Source organism: Oncorhynchus masou, chromosome 28 (assembly GCF_036934945.1).
Source record: "Oncorhynchus masou masou isolate Uvic2021 chromosome 28, UVic_Omas_1.1, whole genome shotgun sequence".
NCBI classification, from domain to species: Eukaryota; Metazoa; Chordata; class Actinopteri; order Salmoniformes; family Salmonidae; genus Oncorhynchus; species Oncorhynchus masou.
In genome coordinates this window covers 85484461-85511093 of record NC_088239.1, presented here as the reverse complement: position 1 = coordinate 85511093, position 26633 = coordinate 85484461, and the positions used below count along the sequence as shown (strand labels likewise).

At 45.2% G+C, this 26633-nt stretch overlaps 1 protein-coding gene and 1 long non-coding RNA gene across 2 annotated transcripts in view; both read left to right on the top strand.

Moving 5' to 3' along the window:
• ugcg (UDP-glucose ceramide glucosyltransferase) overlaps positions 1-20527 on the top strand; it is a 33035-nt gene extending 12508 nt beyond the window's left edge. Inside the window, exons 2-7 of the mRNA XM_064943606.1 lie at positions 6402-6503; positions 10604-10716; positions 15946-16124; positions 17221-17307; positions 18157-18343; positions 20172-20527. Of these exons, the coding sequence (XP_064799678.1) occupies positions 6443-6503; positions 10604-10716; positions 15946-16124; positions 17221-17307; positions 18157-18343; positions 20172-20342 (798 nt within the window). The 5' untranslated portion in view covers positions 6402-6442 and the 3' untranslated portion in view covers positions 20343-20527. The remainder of the gene's footprint in view (positions 1-6401; positions 6504-10603; positions 10717-15945; positions 16125-17220; positions 17308-18156; positions 18344-20171) is intronic.
• An 11-nt stretch (positions 20528-20538) lies between these two features.
• LOC135518433 (uncharacterized) lies at positions 20539-25257 on the top strand. Its single transcript, XR_010452151.1, has 2 exons — positions 20539-21871; positions 21905-25257. It is a non-coding gene; the product is annotated as an uncharacterized LOC135518433 (long non-coding RNA).
• The last annotated feature ends 1376 nt before the right edge of the window (positions 25258-26633 follow it).

The window sequence follows — 26633 nt, the reverse complement described above, 5'->3', positions numbered from 1 at the left end:
TGGTTTGTCAACTGTGGGGCCTTTATATAGACAGGTGTGCTCCTTTCTAATTAATTTAATTCACCACAGGTGGACTCCAAGGTGTAGAAACATCTCAAGGATGATTATCCAGATGCACCTGAGCTCAATTTAGTCTCATAGCAAAGGGTCTGTATACCAATGTACTTTTTAAATGTGCAAACATTTCTAAGAACTTGTTTTCACTTTGTAGTTATGGGGGTATTGTGTGTAGTTATGGGGGTGTTGTGTGTAGTTATGGGGGTGTTGTGTCAAGTTATGGGGGTATTGTGTGTAGTTATGGGGGTGTTGTGTGTAGTTATGGGGGTGTTGTGTGTAGTTTGAGGATTTTTTTAAACTTTTACTTTACTTTTTTTACTTTTACTTTTACTTTTTTACTTTTATTTTCTTCAGAATGAGGCTTGAGTGGAAAAAGGAAAAGTCAGTTAAGAACAAATTCTTATTTTCAATGGGTTCAAGGGGTCCCTGAATACTTTCTGAATGCCCTGTACATTAACTGCCTGTTCAGGGGCAGATTTGTACCCTGTCAGCTCGGGGTTTGAACCTAGTCCAACGCTCTAACTCTCTGTTTCATGTCCTGAAAATCCCCAGAATGAATCGAACATAACTCAAGACTCAAGATAACAACATAACTCAAGAAATCTGTACTAATTTGCTGTTTTTTATTTATGTTTTAGCAGTTTGACATCGAGCTAAGGTGTTTGATGCCGTATTTGTCACGTTCAAAGGGTCAGGGAACTTTCCGGAAGTTTTCCATGGAAAGATAAGCCCGGGAATTTCAGGAATTTTGCTTAAATTCATCACAAAAAGTTTGAACTTTTTTTGTGGGATACACTATAGGCAATTCTAGGTTTCGTTGCATATTTTGGTTAAATTACCCCCAATTCAACCTTCTTTATTTAACTCTGCAAGTCAGTTATGAACAAATTCTTATGTTCATTGACAGCCTACTGGGGAACACTGCCTTGTTCAGGGGCAGAACGACAGATTTGTACCTTATCATCTCGGGGATTTGATCTTGCAACCTTTCGGTTACTAGTCCAACTCTCTAACCACTAGGCTACCTGCCACCCTTCTGCATGGACAGTGCATTTTTCCATCACATGTACAGCTGATTCTCAAGATCTTGCACACTAATGAGATGCTATTGAGCCCACACTGCTACACTGAGCCAAGGACGACATGCTTCCGGTAAGTTTTGATTACAATACTGGGTGGGGTGAATATATTTTATACGACATGCATGATTTTCTGTTAACTAGTAAATAGTAGCCTATAGCAAAGTGTGTTTAAGTAATTAATTAAGTAATTAGTTAGTTTTGCTACCATGTGGGTTTTAGCTAGCTTGAGCCTGCTAACTGAGGAGTGTTAATTCACCTGTTTCCATACATGTTTCATTTAAAACATTTATCTTACAAAGGAGTTGTTTAATCTAACTGCTGAACTATTTATATGTACATGGAATTGTATTTGTTTTTTTACACTAAAAAATGTTCTAATCTTTACAGGAAAATGCCACGGGCACTATCTGATGTGTGGAGACATTTCACTGCAGCTAATGTAGAAGGAAAAGCTGTGTACATTTGCTAATACTGTGCCAAATCATATGTGAAGAATGCAACAAAGATGCAGAATCATCTGGCCAAGTGCATAAAGTTCCCTCAGCGCTCACAACAAGCAAACTCTGACAAAAGTCCCCTCTACTTCTATTTGAGGTGAAAATGATGAATCAGACACCTTATTCGATAGCAACAGCTCACGGTCCTCCGGGAATCCGATGTTTTTTTTTACTTAATGGAGGAATGTAGTCAGAGAAATGCTGATGAATGTCTTGCTTGAGCTGTGTATACAACTGGTTCACCTCTGAAGATCACAGGCAATGTGTATTGGAAGAGATTCTGAATGTTCTTTGCCCAGCATACACCTCTCCAACTAGACATGCTTTATCTACTCATTTGCTGGATGCAGAGTTCAACAGAGTTCAAGTGAAGGTCAAGCAAATCATAGAGGAAGCAGACTGTATTGCAATCATCTTTGATGGCTGGTCAAATGTTTGTGGGCAAGGAATAATTAACTACATCATCTCCACCCTTCAACCTGTATTCTACAAGAGCACAGACACAAGGAACAACAGACACACCGGTCTCTACATTGCAGATGAGCTGAAGGCAGTCATCAATGACCTTGGACCACAGAAGGTATTTGCACTGGTGACAGACAATGCTGCGAACATGAAGGCTGCTTGGTCTAAAGTGGAGGAGTCCTACCCTCACATCACACCCATTGGCTGTGCTGCTCATGCATTAAATCTGCTCTTCAAGGAAATCATGGCACTGAAAACAATGGATACACTCTACATGAGAGCCAAGGAAATGGTTAGGTATGTGAAGGGTCATCAAGTTATAGCAGCAATCTACCTCACCAAGCAAAGTGAGAAGAATAAGAGCACCACATTGAAGCTGCCCAGCAACACCCATTGGGGTGGTGTTGTCATCATGTTTGACAGTCTCCTGGAGGGGAAGGAGTCTCTCCAAGAAATGGCCATATCACAGTCTGCTGATATGGACAGTCCCATATAGAGGATCCTCCTGGGTGATGTATATTGGGAAGAGAGTGGTAAGCAGCCAGAAACCTATAGCAGCAGCCATGGCACAGATTGAGGGAGACAATGTCATCCCGTCTGATATTCAGACTCTGCTTGCAGATGTAAGAGAAGAAATCCGTACTGCCCTGCCCACTTCACTGTTTCTCCAAGCAGAGGAAACTGCAGTTCTGAAATACATCAAAAAGCATGAAGACTTCTGCCTGAAGCCCATACACGCCGCAGCGTACATGTTGGACCCCAAGTATGCTGGCAAGAGCATCCTGTCTGGTGCAGAGATCAACGAGGCCTATGGTCTCATCACTACCGGGCTTTGGGATGGAGATGCGATATGGCAGTCGTAGCAACATATCTCCTCAGCCCCCTGGTGGAAGGGACTTGGTGGATCTGGGGCTGTTTCCCCTGTTGCCTCCATCATCCTCCAAATCCCACCAACATCAACTGCCTCAGAGCGTAAGTGGTCCTTGTTTGGGAACAGCACACCAAAGCACGCAACAGGCCGACCAATACAAGGATTGAAAAATTGTCTGTCCGGGCGAATTTGAGGCTTTTTGAGCCTGACAACGAGCCATCCTCAACAAGGTTGGACAGTGACAGTGAAGATGAGGCCTCAGAGTCTGATGTTCAAGAGGTGGACATTGAGGAGGTCCAGGGAGAAAACATGGAAGCCTGAGAGGAAGACAATCAAAGCTTTAGTTTCTAGACTATCATTTTACACATGTTGAAAATGTTTTTGGGAGAGATGGATCACTGGAGATAATTCAATATTCCCTTTCTTTTGTTGTTCAGTGAAATCATCCCATGTGAAGAGTCAACTCATTTAATTAAAGTTCAGTTCATGACTAAATATTTTTTTAAATTTCTATTGGAAGGATTTAATAATTTACAATTATGTCTACTTATGATAAGGTTAAAGTTTTCTGTTTCTGTCTCCATATGATATGGACAAATATATCCAATGCAAAAAAACATCTACATTTAAATAGTATTAATATTAATTTGCATATATTCCCGTTAATTCCCAAGGAAGGTTTCCACCTCTACGTATTCCCCAAAATGTGCAACCCTAGAGACGCCGTGTTGTCTTGTGTAAACAGTCAGAGCTCCTGAGCAGTTCTTTCTCACCTTCTGTGGTATTGAATAGAGAGCAACACAGCAGCTGTTCACTCCATGTTAGTGAGCAGTGTGGCCAGTATACTCTCTGCCCATCGGTTAGACTGAACGGCTTGGTGTGGCCGTTATACTCTCTGCCCATCTGTTAGACTGAACGGCTTGGTGTGGCCAGTATACTCTCTGCCCATCTGTTAGACTGAACGGCTTGGTGTGGCCAGTATACTCTCTGCCCATTGGTTAGACTGAACGGCTTGGTGTGGCCAGTATACTCTCTGCCCATCGGTTAGACTGAACGGCTTGGTGTGGCCAGTATACTCTCTGCCCATCTGTTAGATATACTCGCTAGGCACTGAACGGCTTGGTGTGGCCAGTATACTCTCTGCCCATCTGTTAGACTGAACGGCTTGGTGTGGCCGTTATACTCTCTGCCCATCGGCTGGTTGGCCAGACTGATCGGTTACGGCTTGGTGTGGCCAGTATACTCTCTGCCCATCGGTTAGACTGAACGGCTTGGTGTGGCCGTTATACTCTCTGCCCATCTGTTAGACTGAACGGCTTGGTGTGGCCAGTATACTCTCTGCCCATCTGTTAGACTGAACCCAGTATACTCTCTGCCCATCTGTTAGACTGAACGACTGCCCATTGGTTGACTGAACGGCTTGGTGTGGCCAGTATACTCTCTGCCCATCTGTTAGACTGAACGGCTTGGTGTGGCCAGTATACTCTCTGCCCATCGGTTAGACTGAACGGCTTGGTGTGGCCAGTATACTCTCTGCCCATCGGTTAGACTGAACGGCTTGGTGTGGCCAGTATACTCTCTGCCCATCTGTTAGACTGAACGGCTTGGTGTGGCCAGTATACTCTCTGCCCATCTGTTAGACTGAACGGCTTGGTGTGGCCAGTATACTCTCTGCCCATCTGTTAGACTGAACTTGGTGTGGCCAGTATACTCTCTGCCCATCTGTTAGACTGAACGGCTTGGTGTGGCCAGTATACTCTCTGCCCATCTGTTAGACTGAACGGCTTGGTGTGGCCAGTATACTCTCTGCCCATCTGTTAGACTGAACGGCTTGGTGTGGCCAGTATACTCTCTGCCCATCTGTTAGACTGAACGGCTTGGTGTGGCCAGTATACTCTCTGCCCATCTGTTAGACTGAACGGCTTGGTGTGGCCAGTATACTCTCTGCCCATCTGTTAGACTGAACGGCTTGGTGTGGCCAGTATACTCTCTGCCCATTGGTTAGACTGAACGGCTTGGTGTGGCCAGTATACTCTCTGCCCATTGGTTAGACTGAACGGCTTGGTGTGGCCCCATTGGTTAGACTGAACGGCTTGGTGTGGCCTCTTTGCCCATTGGTTATACTCTCTGCCCATTGGTTAGACTGAACGGCTTGGTGTGGCTGTTATACTCTCTGCCCATTGGTTAGACTGAACGGCTTGGTGTGGCCAGTATACTCTCTGCCCATTGGTTAGACTGAACGGCTTGGTGTGGCCAGTATACTCTCTGCCCATCTGTTAGACTGAACGGCTTGGTGTGGCCAGTATACTCTCTGCCCATCTCTCTGTTAGACTGAACGGCTTGGTGTGGCCAGTATACTCTCTGCCCATTGGTTAGACTGAACGGCTTGGTGTGGCTGTTATACTCTCTGCCCATTGGTTAGACTGAACGGCTTGGTGTGGCTGTTATACTCTCTGCCCATTGGTTAGACTGAACGGCTTGGTGTGGCCAGTATACTCTCTGCCCATTGGTTAGACTGAACGGCTTGGTGGGCTGTGGCTCTCTGCCCATTGGTTAGACTGAACGGCTTGGTGTGGCCAGTATACTCTCTGCCCATTGGTTAGACTGAACGGCTCCAGTGCCCATCTGCTGAACGGCTTGGTGTGGCCAGTATACTCTCTGCCCATTGGTTAGACTGAACGGCTTGGTGTGGCTGTTATACTCTCTGCCCATCGGTTAGACTGAACGGCTTGGTGTGGCCAGTATACTCTCTGCCCATTGGTTAGACTGAACGGCTTGGTGTGGCTGTTATACTCTCTGCCCATTGGTTAGACTGAACGGCTTGGAGTATACTCTCTGCCCATTGGTTAGACTGAACGGCTTGGTGTGGCCAGTATACTCTCTGCCCATTGGTTAGACTGAACGGCTTGGTGTGGCCAGTATACTCTCTGCCCATCTGTTAGACTGAACGGCTTGGTGTGGCCGTTATACTCTCTTCCCATTGGTTAGACTGAACGGCTTGGTGTGGCCAGTATACTCTCTGCCCATTGGTTAGACTGAACGGCTTGGTGTGGCCATTTGGTTTAACAGACAACCCTCTCCCAATCCTATTGGTCTGTAAGGTGAGATCCTAAAGGAGGAAACAGCTGTTCACCCCCAGCACCATGTTTTCGTGTTGTTGCGGGTAACAAAAGTTGCAGTACATATTCTGCTCTTCTATTGCGTGTGCAATGACGTCAGAGAATAAAAGACAAGTGTTCGCTGTTCGCTGGGATTCCTTTGTTGTCATTTTGTAAAAGGAAGTGGAAGTTTCCCCATTTGAAGGATTTCTGCTTTAAATGGAAGTGAAAGAATACAGGTTGAAGAAAATGTCTCTGGCGATCAGTGACACAGTCGTTATGGCTAGGACACCTCAGGCCAGAAAGCTGACATGGTTTGTTTCCATTCCAGGAGGGAAGAAGGTTGGCATCAACCCAAAGATTAATAACCTGATGCCAGGCTATGAGGGGGCAAAGCATGGCCTGGTGTGGATTTGCGACAGCGGAATACGAGGTAGGAAACAAACACTCTGTCCCAAATGGTGCCCTATTCTCTACACAGTGCACTACCCTGGTCAATAGTAGTGCACTGCATGGGAAATAGGTTGTCATTTGGGATGCATTCTTACTTCAATTTCATCAAATCAAATTTATTTATATAGCCCTTTGTACATCAGCTGATATCTCAAAGTGCTGTACAGAAACCCAGCCTCAAACCCCAAACAGCAAGTGATGCAGGTGTAGAAGCACGGTGGCTAGGAAAAACTCCCTAGAAAGGCCAAAACCTAGGAAGAAACCTAGAGAGGAACCAGGCTATGTGGGGTGGCCAGTCCTCTACTGGCTGTGCCGGGTGGAGATTATAACAGAACATGGCCAAGATGTTAAAATGTTCATTAATGACCAACATGGTCGAATAATAATAAGGTAGAACAGTTGAAACTGGAGCAGCAGCATGGCCAGGTGGACTTGGGACAGCAAGGAGTCATCATGTCAGGTAGTCCTGGGGCATGGTCCTAGGGCTCAGGTCCTCCGAGAGAGAGAAAGAAAGAGAGCATTAGAGAGAGCACATGTGGGGTGGCCAGTCCTCTTCTGGCTGTGCCGGGTGGAGATTATAACAGAACATGGCCAAGATGTTGAAATGTTTATAAATGACCAGCATGGTCGAATAATAATAAGGCAGAACAGTTGAAACTGGAGCAGCAGCACGGCCAGGTGGACTGGGGACAGCAAGGAGTCATCATGTCAGGTAGTCCTGGGGCATGGTCCGAGGGCTCAGGTCCTCCGAGAGAGAGAAAGAAAGAGAGAATTAGAGAACGCACACTTAGATTCACACAGGACACCGAATAGGACAGGAGAAGTACTCCAGATATAACAAACTGACCCTAGCCCCCCGACACATAAACTACTGCAGCATAAATACTGGAGGCTGAGACAGGAGGGTCAGGAGACACTGTGGCCCCATCCGAGGACACCCCCGGACAGGGCCAAACAAGAAGGATAAACCCCACCCACTTTGCCAAAGCACAGCCCCCACACCACTAGAGGGATATCTTCAACCACCAACTTACCATCCTGAGACAAGGCTGAGTATAGCCCACAAAGATCTCCGCCATGGCACAACCCAAGGGGGGCGCCAACCCAGACAGGATGACCACATCAGTGAATCAACCCACTCAGGTGACGCACCCCTTCCAGGGACGGCATGAGAGAGCCCCAGTAAGCCAGTGACTCGGCCCCTGTAATAGGGTTAGAGGCAGAGAATCCCAGTGGAAAGAGGGGAACCAGCCAGGCAGAGACAGCAAGGGCGGTTCGTTGCTCCAGAGCCTTTCCGTTCACCCTCCCACTCCTGGACTACACTCAATCATATGACCCACTGAAGAGATGAGTCTTCAGTAAAGACTTAAAGGTTGAGACCGAGTTTGCGTCTCTGACATGGGTAGGCAGACCGTTCCATAAAAATGGAGGTCTATAGGAGAAAGCCCTGCCTCCAGCTGTTTGTTTAGAAATTCTAGGGACAATTAGGAGGCCTGCGTCTTGTGACTGTAGTGTACGTGTAGGTATGTACGGCAGGACCAAATCAGAGAGATGGGTAGGAGCAAGCCCATGTAATGCTTTGTAGGTTAGCAGTAAAACCTTGAAATCAGCCCTTGCTTTGACAGGAAGCCAGTGTAGGGAGGCTAGCACTGGAGTAATATTATCACATTTTTTGGTTCTAGTCAGGATTCTAGCAGCCGTATTTAACACTAACTGAAGTTTATTTAGTGCTTTATCTGGGTAGCCGGAAAGTAGAGCATTGCAGTAGTCCCACCTAGAAGTGACAAAAGCATGGATTAATTTTTCTGCATAATTTTTGGACAGAAAGTTTCTGATTTTTGCAAAGTTACGTAGATGGAAAAAAGCTGTCCTTGAAACGGTCTTGATGTGTTCTTCAAAAGAGAGATCAGGGTCCAGAGTAATGCCGAGGTCCTTCACAGTTTTATTTGAGACGACTGTACAACCATTAAGATTAATTGTCAGATTCAACAGAAGATCTCTTTGTTTCTTGGGACCTAGAACAAGCATCTCTGTTTTGTCTGAATTTAAAAATAGAATGTTTGCAGCCATCCACTTCCTTATGTCTGAAACACATGCTTCAAGCAAGGGCAATTTTGGGGCTTCACCATGTTTCATTGAAATGTACAGCTGTGTGTCATCCACATAGCAGTGAAAGTTAACATTATGTTTTCGAATAACATCCCCAAGAGGTAAAATATATTTAATCATTCTTATCGCTAGGGCTGATGTGTCTTATCCCTAGGGCTGATGTGTGTCTTATCCCTAGGTATTTCCCAATAGATAATGGAGGTTCCATTCAGCTCTAGTTTTGAACCTTGAACCTACAGTTGAAGTAGGAAGTTTACATACACCTTAGCCAAATACATGTAAACTCTGTTTTTCACAATTCCTGACATTTTAATCCTGGTATAAATTCCCTGTCTTAGGTCAGTTAGGATCACCACTTTATTTTAAGAATGTGAAATGTCAGAATAATAGTAGAGTGAATGGTTTATTTCAGCTTTTATTTCTTTCATCACATTCCCAGGGGGTCAGAAGTTTACATACACAAAATTAGTATTTGGTAGCATTGCCTTTTAAATTGTTTAACTTGGGTCAAGTGTTTCGGGTGGCCTTCCACAAGCTTCCCACAATAAGTTGGGTGAATTTTGGCCCATTCCTCCTGACAGAGCTGCTGTAACTAAGTCAGATTTGAAGGCCTCCTCGCTCGCACACGCTTTTTCAGTTCTGCCAACACATTTTCTATAGGATTGAGGTCAGGGCTTTGTGATGGCCACTCCAATACCTTGACTTTGTTGTCCTTAAGCTATTTTGACACAACTTTGGAAGTATGCTTGGGATCATTGTCCATTTGGAAGACCCATTTGCGACCATCTTGAGATGTTGCTTCAATATATCCACGTAATGTTCCTCCCTCATGATGCCATCTATTGTATGAAGTGCACCAGACCCTCCTGCAGCAAAGCACCCCCACAACATGATGCTGCCAACCCCGTGCTTCACAGTTGGGATGGTGTTCTTCGGCTTGCAAGCCTCCCCATTTTTCCTCCAAACATAACGATGGTCATTATGGCCAAACAGTTCTATTTTTGTTTCATCAGACCAGAGAACATTTCTCCAAAAAGTACTATCTTTGTCCCCATGTGCAATTGCAAAACATCGTCTGGCGGTTTAGGAGCGGTGTCTTCTTCCTTGCTGAGAGACCTGTCAGGTTGTATCGATATAGGGCTCGTTTTATTGTGGATATAGAGACTTTTGTATCCGTTTCCTCCAGCATCTTGACAAGGTCCTTTGCTGTTGTTCTGGGATTGATTTGCACTTTTCCGCACCAAAGTACGTTCATCTCTAGGCAACAGAACACGTCTCCTTCCTGAGCGGTATGACGGCTGCGTGGTCCCATGGTGTTTATTCTTGCATACTATTGTTTGTACAGATGAACGTGGTACCTTCAGGCGTTTGGAAATTACTCCCAAGGATGAACCAGACTTGTGAAGGCCTACAATTATTTTTCTGAGGTCTTGGCTGATTTCTTTTGATTTTGAAAGTAGGCCTTGAAAACATCCACAGGTACACCTCAGGTACACCTCCAATTGACTCAAATTATTTCAATTAGCAGAAGCTTCTAAACCCATGACATCATTTTTTGGAATTTTCCAAGCTGTTTGAAGGCACAGTCAACTTCTGACGCACTGGAATTGTGATACAGTGAATTATAAGTTAAATAATCTGTTGGAAAAATTCCTTGTGTCATGCACAAATAGATGTCCAAACTGACTTGCCAAAACTATAGTCTGTTAACAATACATTTAACAATACATTTAGAGTTTTCATGACTCCAACCTAAGTGTATGTAAACTTCTGACTTCAGCTGTAGATCATCAGGCTTTGATTGCTCTTCTTACAAACATGTTACTATTTGATTCAAATACTGCTGTTGGATGAAATACTTTGCCCATGATAAGTTATTTTATCCCATTATTTTATCCCATTTCCTGATTTGTAAAAGCTTTTGGTGACAACTAATGATTGATTGGCCAATCCTGTCCTCTTACTTGCCAGTGAAACCGGACACCCTGACAGATATGGCCTATCAGATGACAGAGAAGGTGGGGTTAGTCCATGGCCTTCCGTACGTGGCCGACAGACAAGGCTTCGCTGCTACACTAGAACAGGTGAGTGTCCTTACAGACAGGGCTTCGCTGCTACACTAGAACAGGTGAGTGTCCTTACAGACAGGGCTTCCTGCTACACTAGAACAGGTGAGTGTCCTTACAGACAGGGCTTCCTGCTACACTAGAACAGGTGAGTGTCCTTACAGACAGGGCTTCCTGCTACACTAGAACAGGTGAGTGTCCTTACAGACAGGGCTTCCTGCTACACTAGAACAGGTGAGTGTCCTTACAGACAGGGCTTCCTGCTACACTAGAACAGGTGAGTGTCCTTACAGACAGGGCTTCCTGCTACACTAGAACAGGTGAGTGTCCTTACAGACAGGGCTTCCTGCTACACTAGAACAGGTGAGTGTCCTTACAGACAGGGCTTCCTGCTACACTAGAACAGGTGAGTGTCCTTACAGACAGGGCTTCCTGCTACACTAGAACAGGTGAGTGTCCTTACAGACAGGGCTTCCTGCTACACTACTCAGTATGTGTTGATTGTCCTTTATACCGTGGTGGTGTTGAAATATATAACATTAGCCATCGAGAACGACAACAGTTTTGCTACTTTCCTAGGCAACATTGATGCCCTGAATGTAGCAGGCGCTATCGACAGATCAGTTGGAAAACGTGATGGGCTATGCCCTGAATGTAGCAGGCGCTATCGACAGATCATTTGGAAAACGTGATGGGCTATGCCCTGAATGTAGCAGGCGCTATCGACAGATCAGTTGGAAAACGTGATGGGCTATGCCCTGAATGTAGCAGGCGCTATCGACAGATCAGTTGGAAAACGTGATGGGCTATGCCTTGAATGTAGCAGGCGCTATCGACAGATCAGTTGGAAAACGTGATGGGCTATGCCCTGAATGTAGCAGGCGCTATCGACAGATCAGTTGGATAAAGTTGTGACGGGCTATGCCCTGAATGTAGCAGGCGCTATCGACAGATCAGTTGGAAAATGTGACGGGCTACTTTCTGCATCACGCCGCGGTCAGTGTGAACCGGAGTGACTTGACACAACACTGGCCGAACAAGATGTAGCTACAAACAGAATGGATTTAAATGGTGGCGGTCCTCGTAAGAGCCAGTTTCATCATAGCGATTGATGGTTTTTGCGACTGCACTTGCCTAAAAGAAACTTTCAAAGTTATTTAAATTCTTTAGATGTCTTAAAGTAATGATGGACTGTCATTTCTCTTAGCTTATTTGAGCTGTTCTTGTCATAATATGGACTTGGCCTTTTACCAAATATGACTATCTTCTGTATACCACCCCTACCCTATCACAACACAACTGATTGGTTGAAATGCACTAAGGAAATTCCACAAATTAACATTTAACAAGGCACACCTGTTTATTGAAATGCATTCCAGTTGACTGAATACCTTATGAAGCTGGTTGAGAAAGTACCAAGAGTGTACAAAGCTGTCATCAAGGCAAAGTGTGGCTACTTTGAAGAATCTCAAATATAACATTGATTTGTTTAACACATGATTCCATATGTGTTATTTCATCGTTTTGATGTCGTCACTATTATTCTACAATGTAGAAAATAGTAAAAATAAAAACCCTTGTGTCCAAACTTTTGACTGGTATTGTATATGTATTTTTTTGTCAGGTGTACTTGGGCAAGTTCTAGGACAGGGTTCCCCAACTGGCGGGGCAAGTTCTAGGACAGGGTTCCCCAACTGGCGGGGCAAGTTCTAGGACAGGGTTCCCCAACTGGCGGGGCAAGTTCTAGGACAGGGTTCCCCAACGGGCGGGGCAAGTTCTAGGACAGGGTTCCCCAACTGGCGGGGCAAGTTCTAGGACAGGGTTCCCCAACTGGCGGGCGGGGCAAGTTCTAGGACAGGGTTCCCCAACTGGCGGGGCAAGTTCTAGGACAGGGTTCCCCAACGGGCGGGGCAAGTTCTAGGACAGGGTTCCCCAACTGGCGGGGATTTTTTATTTTTATCTGTGTTTTCTGCGCAAAACAAATATGCACTTATTTTTTGGTGAGATGGACAGTCTAAAAATACCAGCGAATCAGCTCCAAATGTTTTTGAAAATGTTTTCCAAAGTAGTCCCACGCTTTTTTATTTATATATATATATATATATATATAAATAAATATATATATTTTTTATATAAATATATTAAATATATATATAAATAAATATATTAAATAAATATATTAAATAAATAAATATATTAAATAAATATATATAAATATATATATTAAATAAATATATATAAATATATATATTAAATAAATATATATATTAAATAAATATATATAAATATATATATTAAATAAACCTGCCTCACTGTCGTGTCTTTACTATCATTAACTGAAGACTGATAGTTTTTATCAAAGATTCTCTGTAATTAGTTACTATGCGATCTACTGATTCATAAACGTAACTAATTAACTAGAATCGGGGCACCAAGGAAAATATTCAGATTACAAAGTTATCATTTCCTAAAATAACTTTTCTGATATTTTATCTGATCAATTAGTCTTCATTAATGAATTATTTGCTTTACCTCATGTTAGTCTCATTCACCAGAAATTGTTGCCAGTTATCTGCAGATGTTACCCAGTCTTCACTATGAGTCATCCATACATCAATTGTCTTAAATCATTTATTTATTACTAACTAAGTAATTCACAGAAATGATAAACAAACAGTAAATATGGTTACATGTGGTGATAGAATGTGCCAGGGGCTAAACCGCATGGCGGCTTGATAGACAAAAGGGGAAGTGGGGACATTCACTGTCTTAAAATGCTAATCCTTAAATCACTACAGAATAATAATTATGGCAATGGTGGCATTGTCATGCTGGAGGCTCATGTCAGGAACAATTGCAATCTTCATGAAGTGGTACCACTTGATCGGGTGAAAAGTTCATTTATTTTGTAGAATTGTCCATCTCTCTCCCCTCTCTCTCGGTTGTGGTTAGATGGGATTGTTCACACACATTCGTTATAGAATGGGTGTTTCGGACCCTCCATTCGGAATGGCAGAAAAGGGCTGTCCCAGGATGTCTGACCCTAACTGGGTTCAGGGGAGGTTCTCTGATTTAGTTCAAATCCAATTCCCTTTTTGAGTTTTCCTTCATTAAACAGTCCAAAATCACATTGAAAAATTGTGTAAACAGTATCATAGTCACTCATTCATTTTATACAACAATTAGATGTAAACCTCATATCTGGGGCTATTATATAAACAGCGTTATGGTAATGTGGCCACACCGTCTCCCATGAGCTTCCCAAGTTGTAACAAACGGACCAGTTCGTAGCTGGATTCTTTTTATTTTTATTTCACCTTTATTTAACCAGGTAGGCTAGTTGAGAACAAGTTCTCAGATTACAAATAAAGTTATCATGGCCAAGATAAAGCTTAGCAGTGTGAAACAACACAGAGTTACACATGGAGTAAACAATTAACAAGTCAATAACACAGTACAAAAAATTGAGTCTATATACATTAGTGTCAAAAGGCATGAGGAGGTAGGTGAATAATTACAACCTTGCAGATTAGCACTGGAGTGATAAATGATCAGATGGTCATGTAAATCATTTAGAGATACTGGTGTGCAAAAGAGCAGAAAAGTAAATAAATAAAAACAGTAAATGGGGATGGGTAGGTGAAAATGGGTAGGGTTATTTACCAATAGACTATGTTAAAGCTGCAGCGATCGGTTAGCTGCTCAGATAAACATGTTTGAAGTTGGTGAGGGAGATAAAAGTCTCCAACTTCAGGGATTTTTATAACAATTAGTCACAGGCAGCAGAGTACTGGACACATGAAAGGCGCCAAATGATTGTTGGCTTTAGGGATGATCAATGAGATACACCTGCTGGACGCGTGCTAGTGATGGGTGTTGCCATCATGACCAGTGAACTGAGATAAGGCCATTTACCTTGCATGGACTTGTAGATGACCTGGAGCCAGTGGGTCTCGGTTGTGGTTAAGGGGATTGTTCAGAGTGACATTTGCCGACTAGAGCATACATGTTTCGCAGTGGTGGGTGGTATAAGGTGCTTTAGTGACAAAACGGATGGCACTGTGATAAACTGCATCCAGTTTGCTGAGTAGAGTGTTGGAGGCAATTTTGTAGATGACATCGCACGAGGATCGGTTAAATAGTCAGTTTTACTAGGGTAAGTTTGGCAACGTGAGTGAAGGAGGCTTTGTTGGGAATAGAAAGCCGACTCTTGATTTGATTTTCGATTGGATATGTTTGATATGAGTCTGGAAGGAGAGTTTACAGTCTAGCCAGACACCTAGGTACTTATAGGTGTCCACATATTCAAGGTCGGAACCATCCAGGGTGGTGATGCTCGCCGGGCATGCGGGTGCAGGCAGCGATCGGTTGAAAAGCATGCATTTGGTTTTACTAGCGTTTAAGAGCAGTTGGAGGCCACGGAAGGAGTGTTGTATGGCATTGAAGCTCGTTTGGAGGTTAGATAGCACAGTGTCCAAGGACGGGCCGGAAGTATCAATGGTATACAACTGCGTAGAGGTGGATCAGGGAATCGCCCGCAGCAAGAGCAACATCATTGATATAAACAGAGAAAAGAGTCGGCCCGAGAATTGAACCCTGTGGCACCCCCATAGAGACTGCCAGAGGACCGGACAGCATGCCTTCAACGATCTTTTACACTTTCTCCGGAACATGAAATTTGTTGGTACCTCAAGTTCTGTGAGGTGGAAGGATTTCCTTTGTCTCCATGAAAAACGACTCTCTATAACTGTGTGTCCTGAGGTATTCTCAGGAATTTATGACCTCTCTCTGACCACAGCAGTTTAGTTGGAGGCGAGGGGGATGGGCTTGCTATACCCAAAGAGGCCAACGTCATGACACTGGTGAGAACCTGCCTTACAACAGGCCTACAAGCCCTCAGTCCAGTCTCTCTCAGCCTATTGCAGACAGTCAGAACTCATGAAGGGGAATGTAACTCGGGCCGTTGTTGTTGCCATCCTGAAAAAGGGACGTTTTCTTTTTTTTGCCGAGTTTGTGATTGTATACTAATGTGATTATGTTTTAGTTAAATATTATGTCTGTTTGGCCACATTGCAGACAATTTGTCTACAAATTATTTGTAATTATGATCCAGCCACCTGACCATCCACTCAAGAAAGAATCGGCCCGCAGCTGAATCTAATTGATTATCCCTGGTCTAAGGGTCTTAGGCCTGTCTCAATGATCTGTAATCTGTCCTACCAGTAATCTACCTCCATTTCCTAACAGGTGTATTTTGGCACATCCCACCCGCGCTCCTACATCTCAGCCAACGTGACGGGTATTAAGTGTGTGACCGGAATGTCCTGTCTGATGAGAAAAGATATCCTGGACCAGGCTGGAGGGCTGATCGCCTTCGCTCAGTACATCGCTGAGGACTACTTCATGGCGAAGGCTATCGCTGACAGGTGCAGTCATTACTTTATCTTCCTTGTTACCGCTGGGAAGAGTTGACTGTGTTACCGCTAGGAGGAGTTGACTGTGTTACCGCTAGGAGGAGTTGACTGTGTTACCGCTAGGAGGAGTTGACTGTGTTACCGCTGGGAGGAGTTGACTGTGTTAACGCTGGGAGGAGTTGACTGTGTTAACGCTGGGAGGAGTTGACTGTGTTAACGCTGGGAGGAGTTGACTGTGTTAACGCTGGGAGGAGTTGACTGTGTTAACGCTGGGAGGTTGACTGTGTTAACGCTGGGAGGAGTGTGCTGGGAGGAGTTGACTGTGTTAACGCTGGGAGGAGTTGACTGCGCCCCGTCTCTAGTCCTCCCCCAACACGGTGGCCCGTCTCTAGTCCTCCCCCAACACGGTGGCCCGTCTCTCGCCCTCCCCCAACACGGTGGCCCGTCTCTCGCCCTCCCCCAACACGGTGGCCTGTCTCTCGCCCTCCCCCAACACGGTGGCCTGTCTCTCGCCCTCCCCCAACACGGTGGCCCGTCTCTCGCCCTCCCCCAACACGGTGGCCCGTCTCTCGCCCTCCCCCAACACGGTGGCCTGTCTCCCCTCCCCCAACACGGTGGCCTGTCTCTCGCCCTCCCCCAACACGGTGGCCTGTCTCTCGCCCTCCCCCAACACGGTGGCCCGTCTCTCGCCCTCCCCCAGCACGGTGGCCCGTCTCTAGTCCTCCCCCAACACGGTGGCCTGTTTTATTGATTATCGTGCCACTAAACATCGGTAATTGATCATGCTGTGGTATGGTTTATTGATGCGCTTCCATTGGAACGAGACCCTGGTCTCAATTGGGCTACCCTGAAAAAAAATAATGTATGGCTGTGGTCCAGGTCCTATTATAGGTGTTAAACGGGAAGTCCATGATGAAGGTTCCTCATCTTGAATATAGGCCAGGACAAACTGTAATCCACGGTCAGTTTTCTGTAAACCGACACTAGAAACGCAAGCTAATTTAACCCAAACCACTGCTAGCTGACAATCAATGGGAGTGATTGCAACTTGAACTTCCCTTTTTAACTGAAGGCTCACTGTTTCCTTTGTCCCTCCCTTTTCTCACAGGGGATGGAAGTTCTCCATGGCAACACAGGTAGCCATGCAGAACTCTGGGTCTTATTCGATTGCTCAGTTCCAGTCCCGCATGATCAGGTAAGCCATCGGGCCTTTGTGTTTGTCCCCGTATCTCATACTGGAAGACCCAGAGCTATAATGTGTCTCACACACCCATTGTTCTAGAGCAGGGGCGTCAAACTGAGTTCCCCGCAGGGCCACGGGTCTGTGGGAACTGAGTTCCCTGGAGGGCCACGGGTCTGTGGGAACTGAGTTCCCTGGAGGGCCACGGGTCTGTGGGGACTGAGTTCCCTGGAGGGCCACGGGTCTGTGGGAACTGAGTTCCCTGGAGGGCCACGGGTCTGTGGGAACTGAGTTCCCTGGAGGGCCACGGGTCTGTGGGAACTGAGTTCCCTGGGGGCCACTTGATGAGTTCCCTGGAGGGCCACGGGTCTGTGGGAACTGAGTTCCCTGGAGGGCCACGGGTCTGTGGGAACTGAGTTCCCCGGAGGGCCACGGGTCTGTGGGAACTGAGTTCCCCGGAGGGCCACGGGTCTGTGGGGACTGAGTTCCCCGGAGGGCCACGGGTCTGTGGGGACTGAGTTCCCCGGAGGGCCACGGGTCTGTGGGGACTGAGTTCCCCGGAGGGCCACGGGTCTGTGGGGACTGAGTTCCCCGGAGGGCCACGGGTCTGTGGGGACTGAGTTCCCTGGAGGGCCACGGGTCTGTGTGATTTTGCTCTTCTTTGGACTTGATGGATCCATGAAGACCACAGCAGACACAGCCCTCCAGGAACTGAGTTCAACACATTGTTCTAGTTTATATCAGCATGTTTATTTAGTTGTTGTATTAGTCTCTTAGTCGTCCATTTGAAGTCCACTGACTGGCCTGCTACATTTGGGGGAAATTTCTTCAGTTTCTACTATGCTGTCCGATCCTCCCTCTCAGATGGGCCAAGCTTCGTATCAACATGCTCCCCGCCACCATATGTGAGCCCATCTCAGAGTGTTTCCTAGCCAGCCTGATCATTGGCTGGGCCGCGCATCACGTGTTCCACTGGGATATTATGGTCTTCTTCATGTGCCACTGTCTGGCGTGGTTCATCTCTGACTACATCCAGCTCCGAGGAGTTCAGGTACACACACACACACACACACACACACACACACACACACACACACACACACACACACACTGTCTAGTATGGTTCATCCAGACTCCATCCAGCTTGGAGGAGTCCACAGGCTGGTTTAGGTAGTGGATGGAGTACTCTCTATTCCTAACACTATATTGGCTCGCAATAGCGGCTTTCACATTGTCCATTGTCACACTTAATCTGTGCGGCCCAGTGCTAGCTAGAGCCAGAGAGGTTTAATCTGTGCGGCCCAGTGCTAGCTAGCAATTCTCGGGCCGACTCTTTTCTCTGTATATATCAATGATGTTGCTCTTGCTGCGGGCGATTCCCTGATCCACCTCTACGCAGACGACACCATTCTATACACTTTCGGCCCGTCATTGGACACTGTGCTATCTAACCTCCAAACGAGCTTCAATGCCATACAACACTCCTTCCGTGGCCTCCAACTGCTCTTAAATGCTAGTAAAACCAAATGCATGCTTTTCAACCGATCGCTGCCTGCACCCACATGCCCGACTAGCATCACCACACTGGATGGTTCCGACCTTGAATATGTGGACACCTATAAGTACCTAGGTGTCTGGCTAGACTGCAAACTCTCCTTCCAGACCCATATCAAACATCTCCAATCGAAAATCAAATCAAGAGTCGGCTTTCTATTCCGTAACAAAGCCTCCTTCACTCACACTGCCAAGCTTACCCTAGTAAAACTGACTATCCTACCGATCCTCGACTTCGGCGATGTCATCTACAAAATTGCTTCCAACACTCTTCTCAGCAAACTGGATGCAGTTTATCACAGTGCCATCCGTTTTGTCACTAAAGCACCTTATACTACCCACCACTGCGACTTGTATGCTCTAGTCGGCTGGCCCTCACTACATATTCGTCGCAAGACCCACTGGCTCCAGGTATCTACAAGGCCATGCTAGGTAAAGCTCCGCCTTATCTCAGTTCACTGGTCACGATGGCAACACCCATCCGTAGCACGCGCTCCAGCAGGTGTATCTCACTGATCATCCCTAAAGCCAACACCTCATTCGGCCGCCTTTCGTTCCAGTACTCTGCTGCCTGTGACTGGAACGAATTGCAAAAATCGCTGAAGTTGGAGACCTTTATCTCCCTCACCAACTTCAAACATCAGCTATCTGAGCAGCTAACCGATCGCTGCATCTGTACATAATCTATTGGTAAATAGCCCACCCATTTTCACCTACCTCATCCCCACAGTTTTTATTTATTTACTTTTCTGCTCTTTTGCACACCAATATCTCTACCTGCACATGATCATTTATCAATCCAGCATTAATCTGCAATATTGTAATTATTCGCCTACCTCCTCATGCCTTTTGCACACATTGTATATAGACTCCCCTTTTTTTCTACTGTGTTATTGACTTGTTAATTGTTTACTCCATGTGTAACTCTGTGTTGTCTGTTCACACTGCTATGCTTTATCTTGGCCAGGTCGCAGTTGTAAATGAGAACTTGTTCTCAACTAGCCTACCTGGTTAAATAAAGGTGAAATAAAAAAAAAAAATAAAAGAGCCAGAGAGGTTTAATCTGTGCGGCCCAGTGCTAGCTAGAGCCAGAGAGGTTTAATCTGTGCGGCCCAGTGCTAGCTAGAGCCAGAGAGGTTTAATCTGTGCGGCCCAGTGCTAGCTAGAGCCAGAGAGGTTTAATCTGTGCGGCCCAGTGCTAGCTAGAGCCAGAGATGTTCGAAAGTCAAGAGACTCGAGTAGCGACGACTTCCTGTTCCTTGAGACAGACACAGGTAGAATAAAGCTGTAGTCGGATCGAAATATTCCTTTTTTTGATCTCACAGGGCGGTGCGCCGGCCTTCTCCAAACTGGACTACGCTGTAGCCTGGTTCATCAGAGAGTCCATGACCATCCAGATCTTTCTATCGGCCCTGTGGGACCCCACCATCAGCTGGAGAACGGGGCGCTACAGGTTACGATGCGGCGGTACGGCCGACGAGATCCTGGACGTATAGCTACCTGCATGAGTCCCACCTACAGGGACAATAGCCTGGATCCAATCACCCCCAGAGACAATACCAGACACAGACTGAACTGATTTCCTAGATGGCACCCTATTCCCTACATAGTGCACTTTCTGACCTGGGCCCACTCTTACCCGTACTTTCAACAGAGCAGTGTGGACTATTTAAGGAATAGTGGACTAACAGAGCAGTGTGGACTATTTAAGGAATAGTGGACTACTTAAGGAATAGTGGACTATTTAAGGAATAGTGGACTACTTTTAAGGAATAGTGGACTATTTAAGGAATAGTGGACTACTTAAGGAATAGTGGACTATTTAAGGAATAGTGGACTATTTAAGGAATAGTGGACTATTTAAGGAATAGTGGACTATTTAAGGAATAGTGGACTATTTAAGGAATAGTGGACTATTTAAGGAATAGTGGACTATTTAAGGAATAGTGGACTATTTAAGGAATAGTGGACTATTTAAGGAATAGTGGACTATTTAAGGAATAGTGGACTATTTAAGGAATAGTGGACTATTTAAGGAATAGTGGACTATTTAAGGAATAGTGTACAGTTAGGGACGTGTCCAAAGAGATGGTAACATTGAGAAGAAGGAAGAAACAGCTATGGAATCATCCAAAGTGTTGGCTGTTTTGAACCTGTGTGTTACAATGTTTTCATTCTTTATGTGACTGGTGCTCGCTCTTCTTTCCTGTTTTTTAATTGTAAAACTCTTGCTTGGACTATTCTCCAATAGTGAGACCGGGCCCATGGCAAGAGAAGGGTTGTGTCCCAAATGCACCCTGTTCCCTATATAGTGCACTACTTTTGACCAGAGCCCTATGGGCCCTATAAAGGGAATAGGGTGCCATTTGTAAATAGCGTTACTCTCTTCAGCCAGTCTTTGGGGATAAGATGTGCACTTCCTACAGTAAGCTTCGCTGGGCTATCATTAATATGTTGGTACAATATCGCTAGGTCTCCAGCACCACTAACTCTAGAATAAAATCCTTCTCCGCTCACTTTTAGTTTTTTTTTTTTAAATATGAGAACTACTGAAAGCTGAATTCCCTTTGCTCTGGTTTTGTTTGTTTGTTGCCTGGCCAGATGTATTTCCTCGCCATGTGCTGGTACGCTGATCTGTAGTTACCTGAGCCAACAAGATCACAGCTGTACCTACTCATCAGAAGTCTCCTCAGCTCCTTCAGAGTTACTTCCTGGTTGTGCAAGCTTTTATTACAGCCCTGCACTAACACACTTTGGTCTGGACCATGATTAGCTGATTGGGTGTGTTAGTGCAGGGCTGAAACAAAAGCCTGACCCTACAGTATGACGCTCTGTTCTACCTTCACTCCCGTGAAGGAATCCTCATCTTCACTCCCGTGAAACAATCCTCATCGTCCCGTGAAGTTCCTCTGACTGTCTGGTCTGTCAGTGTTCTGCCATTTTAAACAGAAGAAGACGGGCGGCAGAGTAGCCTAGTGGTTAGAGTGTAGAGGTGGCAGGGTAGCCTAGTGGTTAGAGTGTAGAGGTGGCAGGGTAGCCTAGTGGTTAGAGTGTAGAGGTGGCAGGTAGCCTAGTGGTTAGTGCGTTGGACTAGTAACCGGAAGGTTGCAAGTTCAAACCCCCAAGCTGACAAGGTACAAATCTGTCGTTCTGCCCCTGAACAGGCAGTTAACCCACTGTTCCCAGGCCGTCATTGAAAATAAGAATTTGTTCTTAACTGACTTGCCTAGTTAAATAAAGGTTAAATAAATAAAAATTCACTACCCACTAGGTTAAAAAATAAATATATATAAAGTTTAGGCTGAAACCTTTTTGGGATTTAAAAGTGTATTTTGGTGGGAAGAAATGTTTTCCATATGTTTCTATCTCCCCCTCCCCCTTTTAATTTCATTGGTGTCACATTGTGTAGTGTGGAAGTTCTGGAGCTGTAGGTTGTGCGTCCACAACGGCACCCTATTCCCTATCTTTTACTGCTTTTGACCTAGTCCCAAAAAGCTCTGTAGTGCACTATGTAGGGTGAACAGGGTTCCATTTGTGACACAACCTAGGTCATTTGTCGTGTGACTGTAAACGTAGTGTGACTACTGTGCTACCAGGCTTAGACTCTGGGGTTAGATGGTAAACCTACACATACAACAGAACACCTTGTAGACTCTGGGGTTAGATGGTAAACCTACACATACAACAGAACACCTTGTAGACTCTGGGGTTAGATGGTAAACCTACACATACAACAGAACACCTTGTAGACTCTGGGGTTAGATGGTAAACCTACACATACAACAGAACACCTTGTAGACTCTGGGGTTAGATGGTAAACCTACACATACAACAGAATACCTTGTAGACTCTGGGGTTAGATGGTAAACCTACACATACAACAGAACACCTTGTAGACTCTGGGGTTAGATGGTAAACCTACACATACAACAGAACACCTTGTAGACTCTGGGGTTAGATGGTAAACCTACACATACAACAGAACACCTTGTAGACTCTGGGGTTAGATGGTAAACCTACACATACAACAGAATACCTTGTAAAGTGAATTACTTTTTAAATCGACATTATATGTCCTCAGTACAATTTATAGCTCTCTCTCTCTTTCTCCCTCCCTCTCACTGCCCATGTAGCCTCGCTGTCTCTCTCTCTCTCTCTCTCTCTCTCTCTCTCTCTCTCTCTCTCTGCCCATGTAGCCTTCCTCTCTCTCTCTCTCTCTCTCTCTCTCTCTCCCTCACTGCCCATGTAGCCTTCCTCTCTCTCCCTCACTGCCCATGTAGCCTCTCTCTCTCACTGCCCATGTAGCCTCTCTCTCTCTCTCTCTCTCTCTCTCTCTCTCTCTCTCACTGCCCATGTAGCCTCTCTCTCAATGCCCATGTAGCCTCCCCCTCTCTCTCTCTCTCTTTCCCTCACTGCCCATGTAGCCTCCCCTCTCTCTCCCCCTCTCCCTCCCCAGGCTGTCTGGACATAGAGCAGTATTGTGAAGTCAGATAATCAGCTGCTGTTCATTATTCCAGGAGATGAATCAGTAGAGTGGAGCGTTAACATATTGAGCTCAGAAAGTCCCTGGATGTGTCCCAAATTGGACCAGAGCCCTGGTCAAAAGTAATGCACTAAATAGGGGATAGGGTGCAGCTTGGGACACAGCCCCATTCATTTACAATGGTGAGCCAGATAGCCCCAATCTGGTCTGGGGGAGAGAGAGGGCATGTGTTCCAGTGTTAATGAGGAATGTAGGGTCTAATGAGAAGGGTCTGGATGTCTCCCTATGGGTCCTAGTCAAAAGAGAGGCCACGTGACCTCAACACAGCCTTCATTCATTGGGACATGGACTCTACGTGGTGTCGAAAGCGTTCCACAGCAATGCTGGCCCATGTCGACTCCAATGCTTCCCACAGTTGTGTCAAGTTGGCTGGACGTCCTTTGGGTGGTGGACCATTCTTGATCCACACGGGAAACTGTTGAGAGTAAAAACCCAGCAGCGTTAAAGTTCACGACTCAAACCGGTGAGTCTGGCACCTACTACCAAACCCTGTTCAAAGGGACTTAAATATTTAGTCTGGTCCATTCACCCTCTGAATGGCACACATACACAATACATGTCTCAATTGTCTCAAGGCTTAAACATCCTTCTTTAACCTGAGGAGTCTCCTTCATCTACACTGATTTGAAGTGGATTTAACAAGTGACATCAATAAGGGATCATAGTATTCACCGGGTCAGTCAATGTCATGGAAAGAGCAAGTGTTCTTAATTCCCCCCCCCCTGTCTGATAGATACGGCTAAACAGAACCATATAAATTCATCATTACCAGGCTAGGGAGATAGTGGTCTGACGGGGTGCAACACCAGGGTTTAAGCCCAGGGAAAGTCTCAGGCCAGACACCAGGGTTTAAGCCCAGGGAAAGTGTCAGGCCAGACACCAGGGTTTAAGCCCAGGGAAAGTGTCAGGCCAGACACCAGGGTTTAAGCCCAGGGAAAGTGTCAGGCCAGACACCAGGGTTTAAGCCCAGGGAAAGTGTCAGGCCAGACACCAGTGATACAGAAGCCATTGAGATTCGAGAGCCCCATCAATAACACAGGGTGAAGGCCAAATGGCATGCTATTCCCTTTGAAGTGCACTAGTTTTGACTGGACCCTGGTCTCGTGATGGGCCCGGGTCAAAACTAGTACACTATGTAATGAATAGGGTGCCATTTGGGACGTAAAGATTGTCCTTGGCGACAAAGACAGAGGAAGAGTAACAGCAATAAGGAATACAGTTTCCTGAACTAGACTTTATTCCACTAAAACAGAATAGATTTAAGATACATTATCTTCCAGTCTCGTATTGAAACATTTCAGATGTTATTGAAAGACGTATATAAATAAATACAACTTGTGTAGTTCAATAAGACTTGGAAAACAATATTGAATGGAATAATGCCTGTAAATAACTGTTAGAATACTACTTGTTTAGGTTTTTAGTCAGAGCTGACTATGCCACAATAGATGACAGTAGCGACACGCACCGTGGGGGTTTGAACAGTGTTTGCTACTAGAATTTAAGGTGCCATTTTGGGACGATAGCCGAGGTGAGCATTATATATATATAGATAGATAGATAGATAGATAGATAGATAGATCTGGCAGCGACCATGCTTCATGGTTGTGAGTGATTATCAGAGCTAGAGTCAGACTGCTGGTCTCCCTCTTCTTTCAACTGTTCTCTTCATAAAGTAGCTTCTGGTCAATCTGTTCACCTCATTGATTGACAGGTCTACAATGCACTGTACATTTCCTAGTTTAGACTTCTTGTGTGTGTGTGTGTGTGTGTGTGTGTGTGTGTGTGTGTGTGTGTGTGTGTGTCCATGCTATTGATGGCCTTTGTGAACATTGCAAATAAAATAAAAACATTGTATTATTGTGGGGGACCGGACTAGGTGTATTATTTCTGTCTGCTTCAGAGTCTCTATGAATAATACACACACTACCACAGTCAAGAGTTTAGACACACACCTACTCCTTCAAGGGGTTTTCTTTATTTTTCACTGTTTTCGACATTGTAGAATAATAGTGAAGACATCAAAACTATGAAATAACACATATGGAATCATGTAGTAACCAAAAAAGTGTTAAACAAATCAAAATATATTTTGATTTGTTTGAGATTCTTCAAATAGCCACCCTTTCTTTGCCTTGATGACAGCTTTGCACACTCTTTTGCAATTTTCTCAACCAGCTTCATGAGCTAGTCACCTGGAATTCATTTCGATTAACAGGTGTGCCTTGTTAAAGGTTCATTTTGAATATCTTTCCTTCTTAATGTGTTTGAACCAATCAGTTGTGTTGTGACAGGGTAGGGCTGGTATACAGAAGATAGCCCTATTTGGTAAAAGACCAAGTCCATATTATGGCAAAAACAGCTCAAATAAGCAAAGTGAAACGACAGTCCTTTACTTTAAGACGTGATGGTCAGTCAAACTGGGAAAATTTCAACTTTGAAAGTTTTTCTTTGAGTGAAGTCTTCTGTACTCATGGAACAAGTACCTAACGTGCTGACCGCAGCGTGTGCGAACATCGCAAATATCAATGTACATCCACATGTTATGTAATCATTGCACCCACACTGCTCGCGAGAGCCTGTGTAGCCAGGAGCTAAAATAGAACTTGGTTCTCTTTGTGATGCTCAACTCGCTGCAAGTCCGGCCTCTCCCATCTCCTCATTGGTTTATAGGACCACGTCCCATCTCCTCATTGGTTTATAGGAGCATATACCCACGTCCCATCTCCTCATTGGTTTATAGGACCACGTCCCATCTCCTCATTGGTTTATAGGACCACGTCCCATCTCCTCATTGGTTTATAGGAGTATATACCCACGTCCCATCACCTCATTGGTTTATAGGACCACGTCCCATCTCCTCATTGGTTTATAGGAGTATATACCCTCGTCCCATCTCCTCATTGGTTTATAGGAGTATATACCACGTTCTCTCTCCTCATTGGTTTATAGGAGTATATACCCACGTCCCATCTCCTCATTGGTTTATAGGAGTATATACCCACGTCCCATCTCCTCATTGGTTTATAGGAGTATATACCCACGTCCCATCTCCTCATTGGTTTATAGGAGTATATACCCACGTCCCATCTCCTCATTGGTTTATAGGACCACGTCCCATCTCCTCATTGGTTTATAGGAGTATATACCCTCGTCCCATCTCCTCATTGGTTTATAGGAGTATATACCCACGTCCCATCTCCTCATTGGTTTATAGGAGTATATACCCACGTCCCATCTCCTC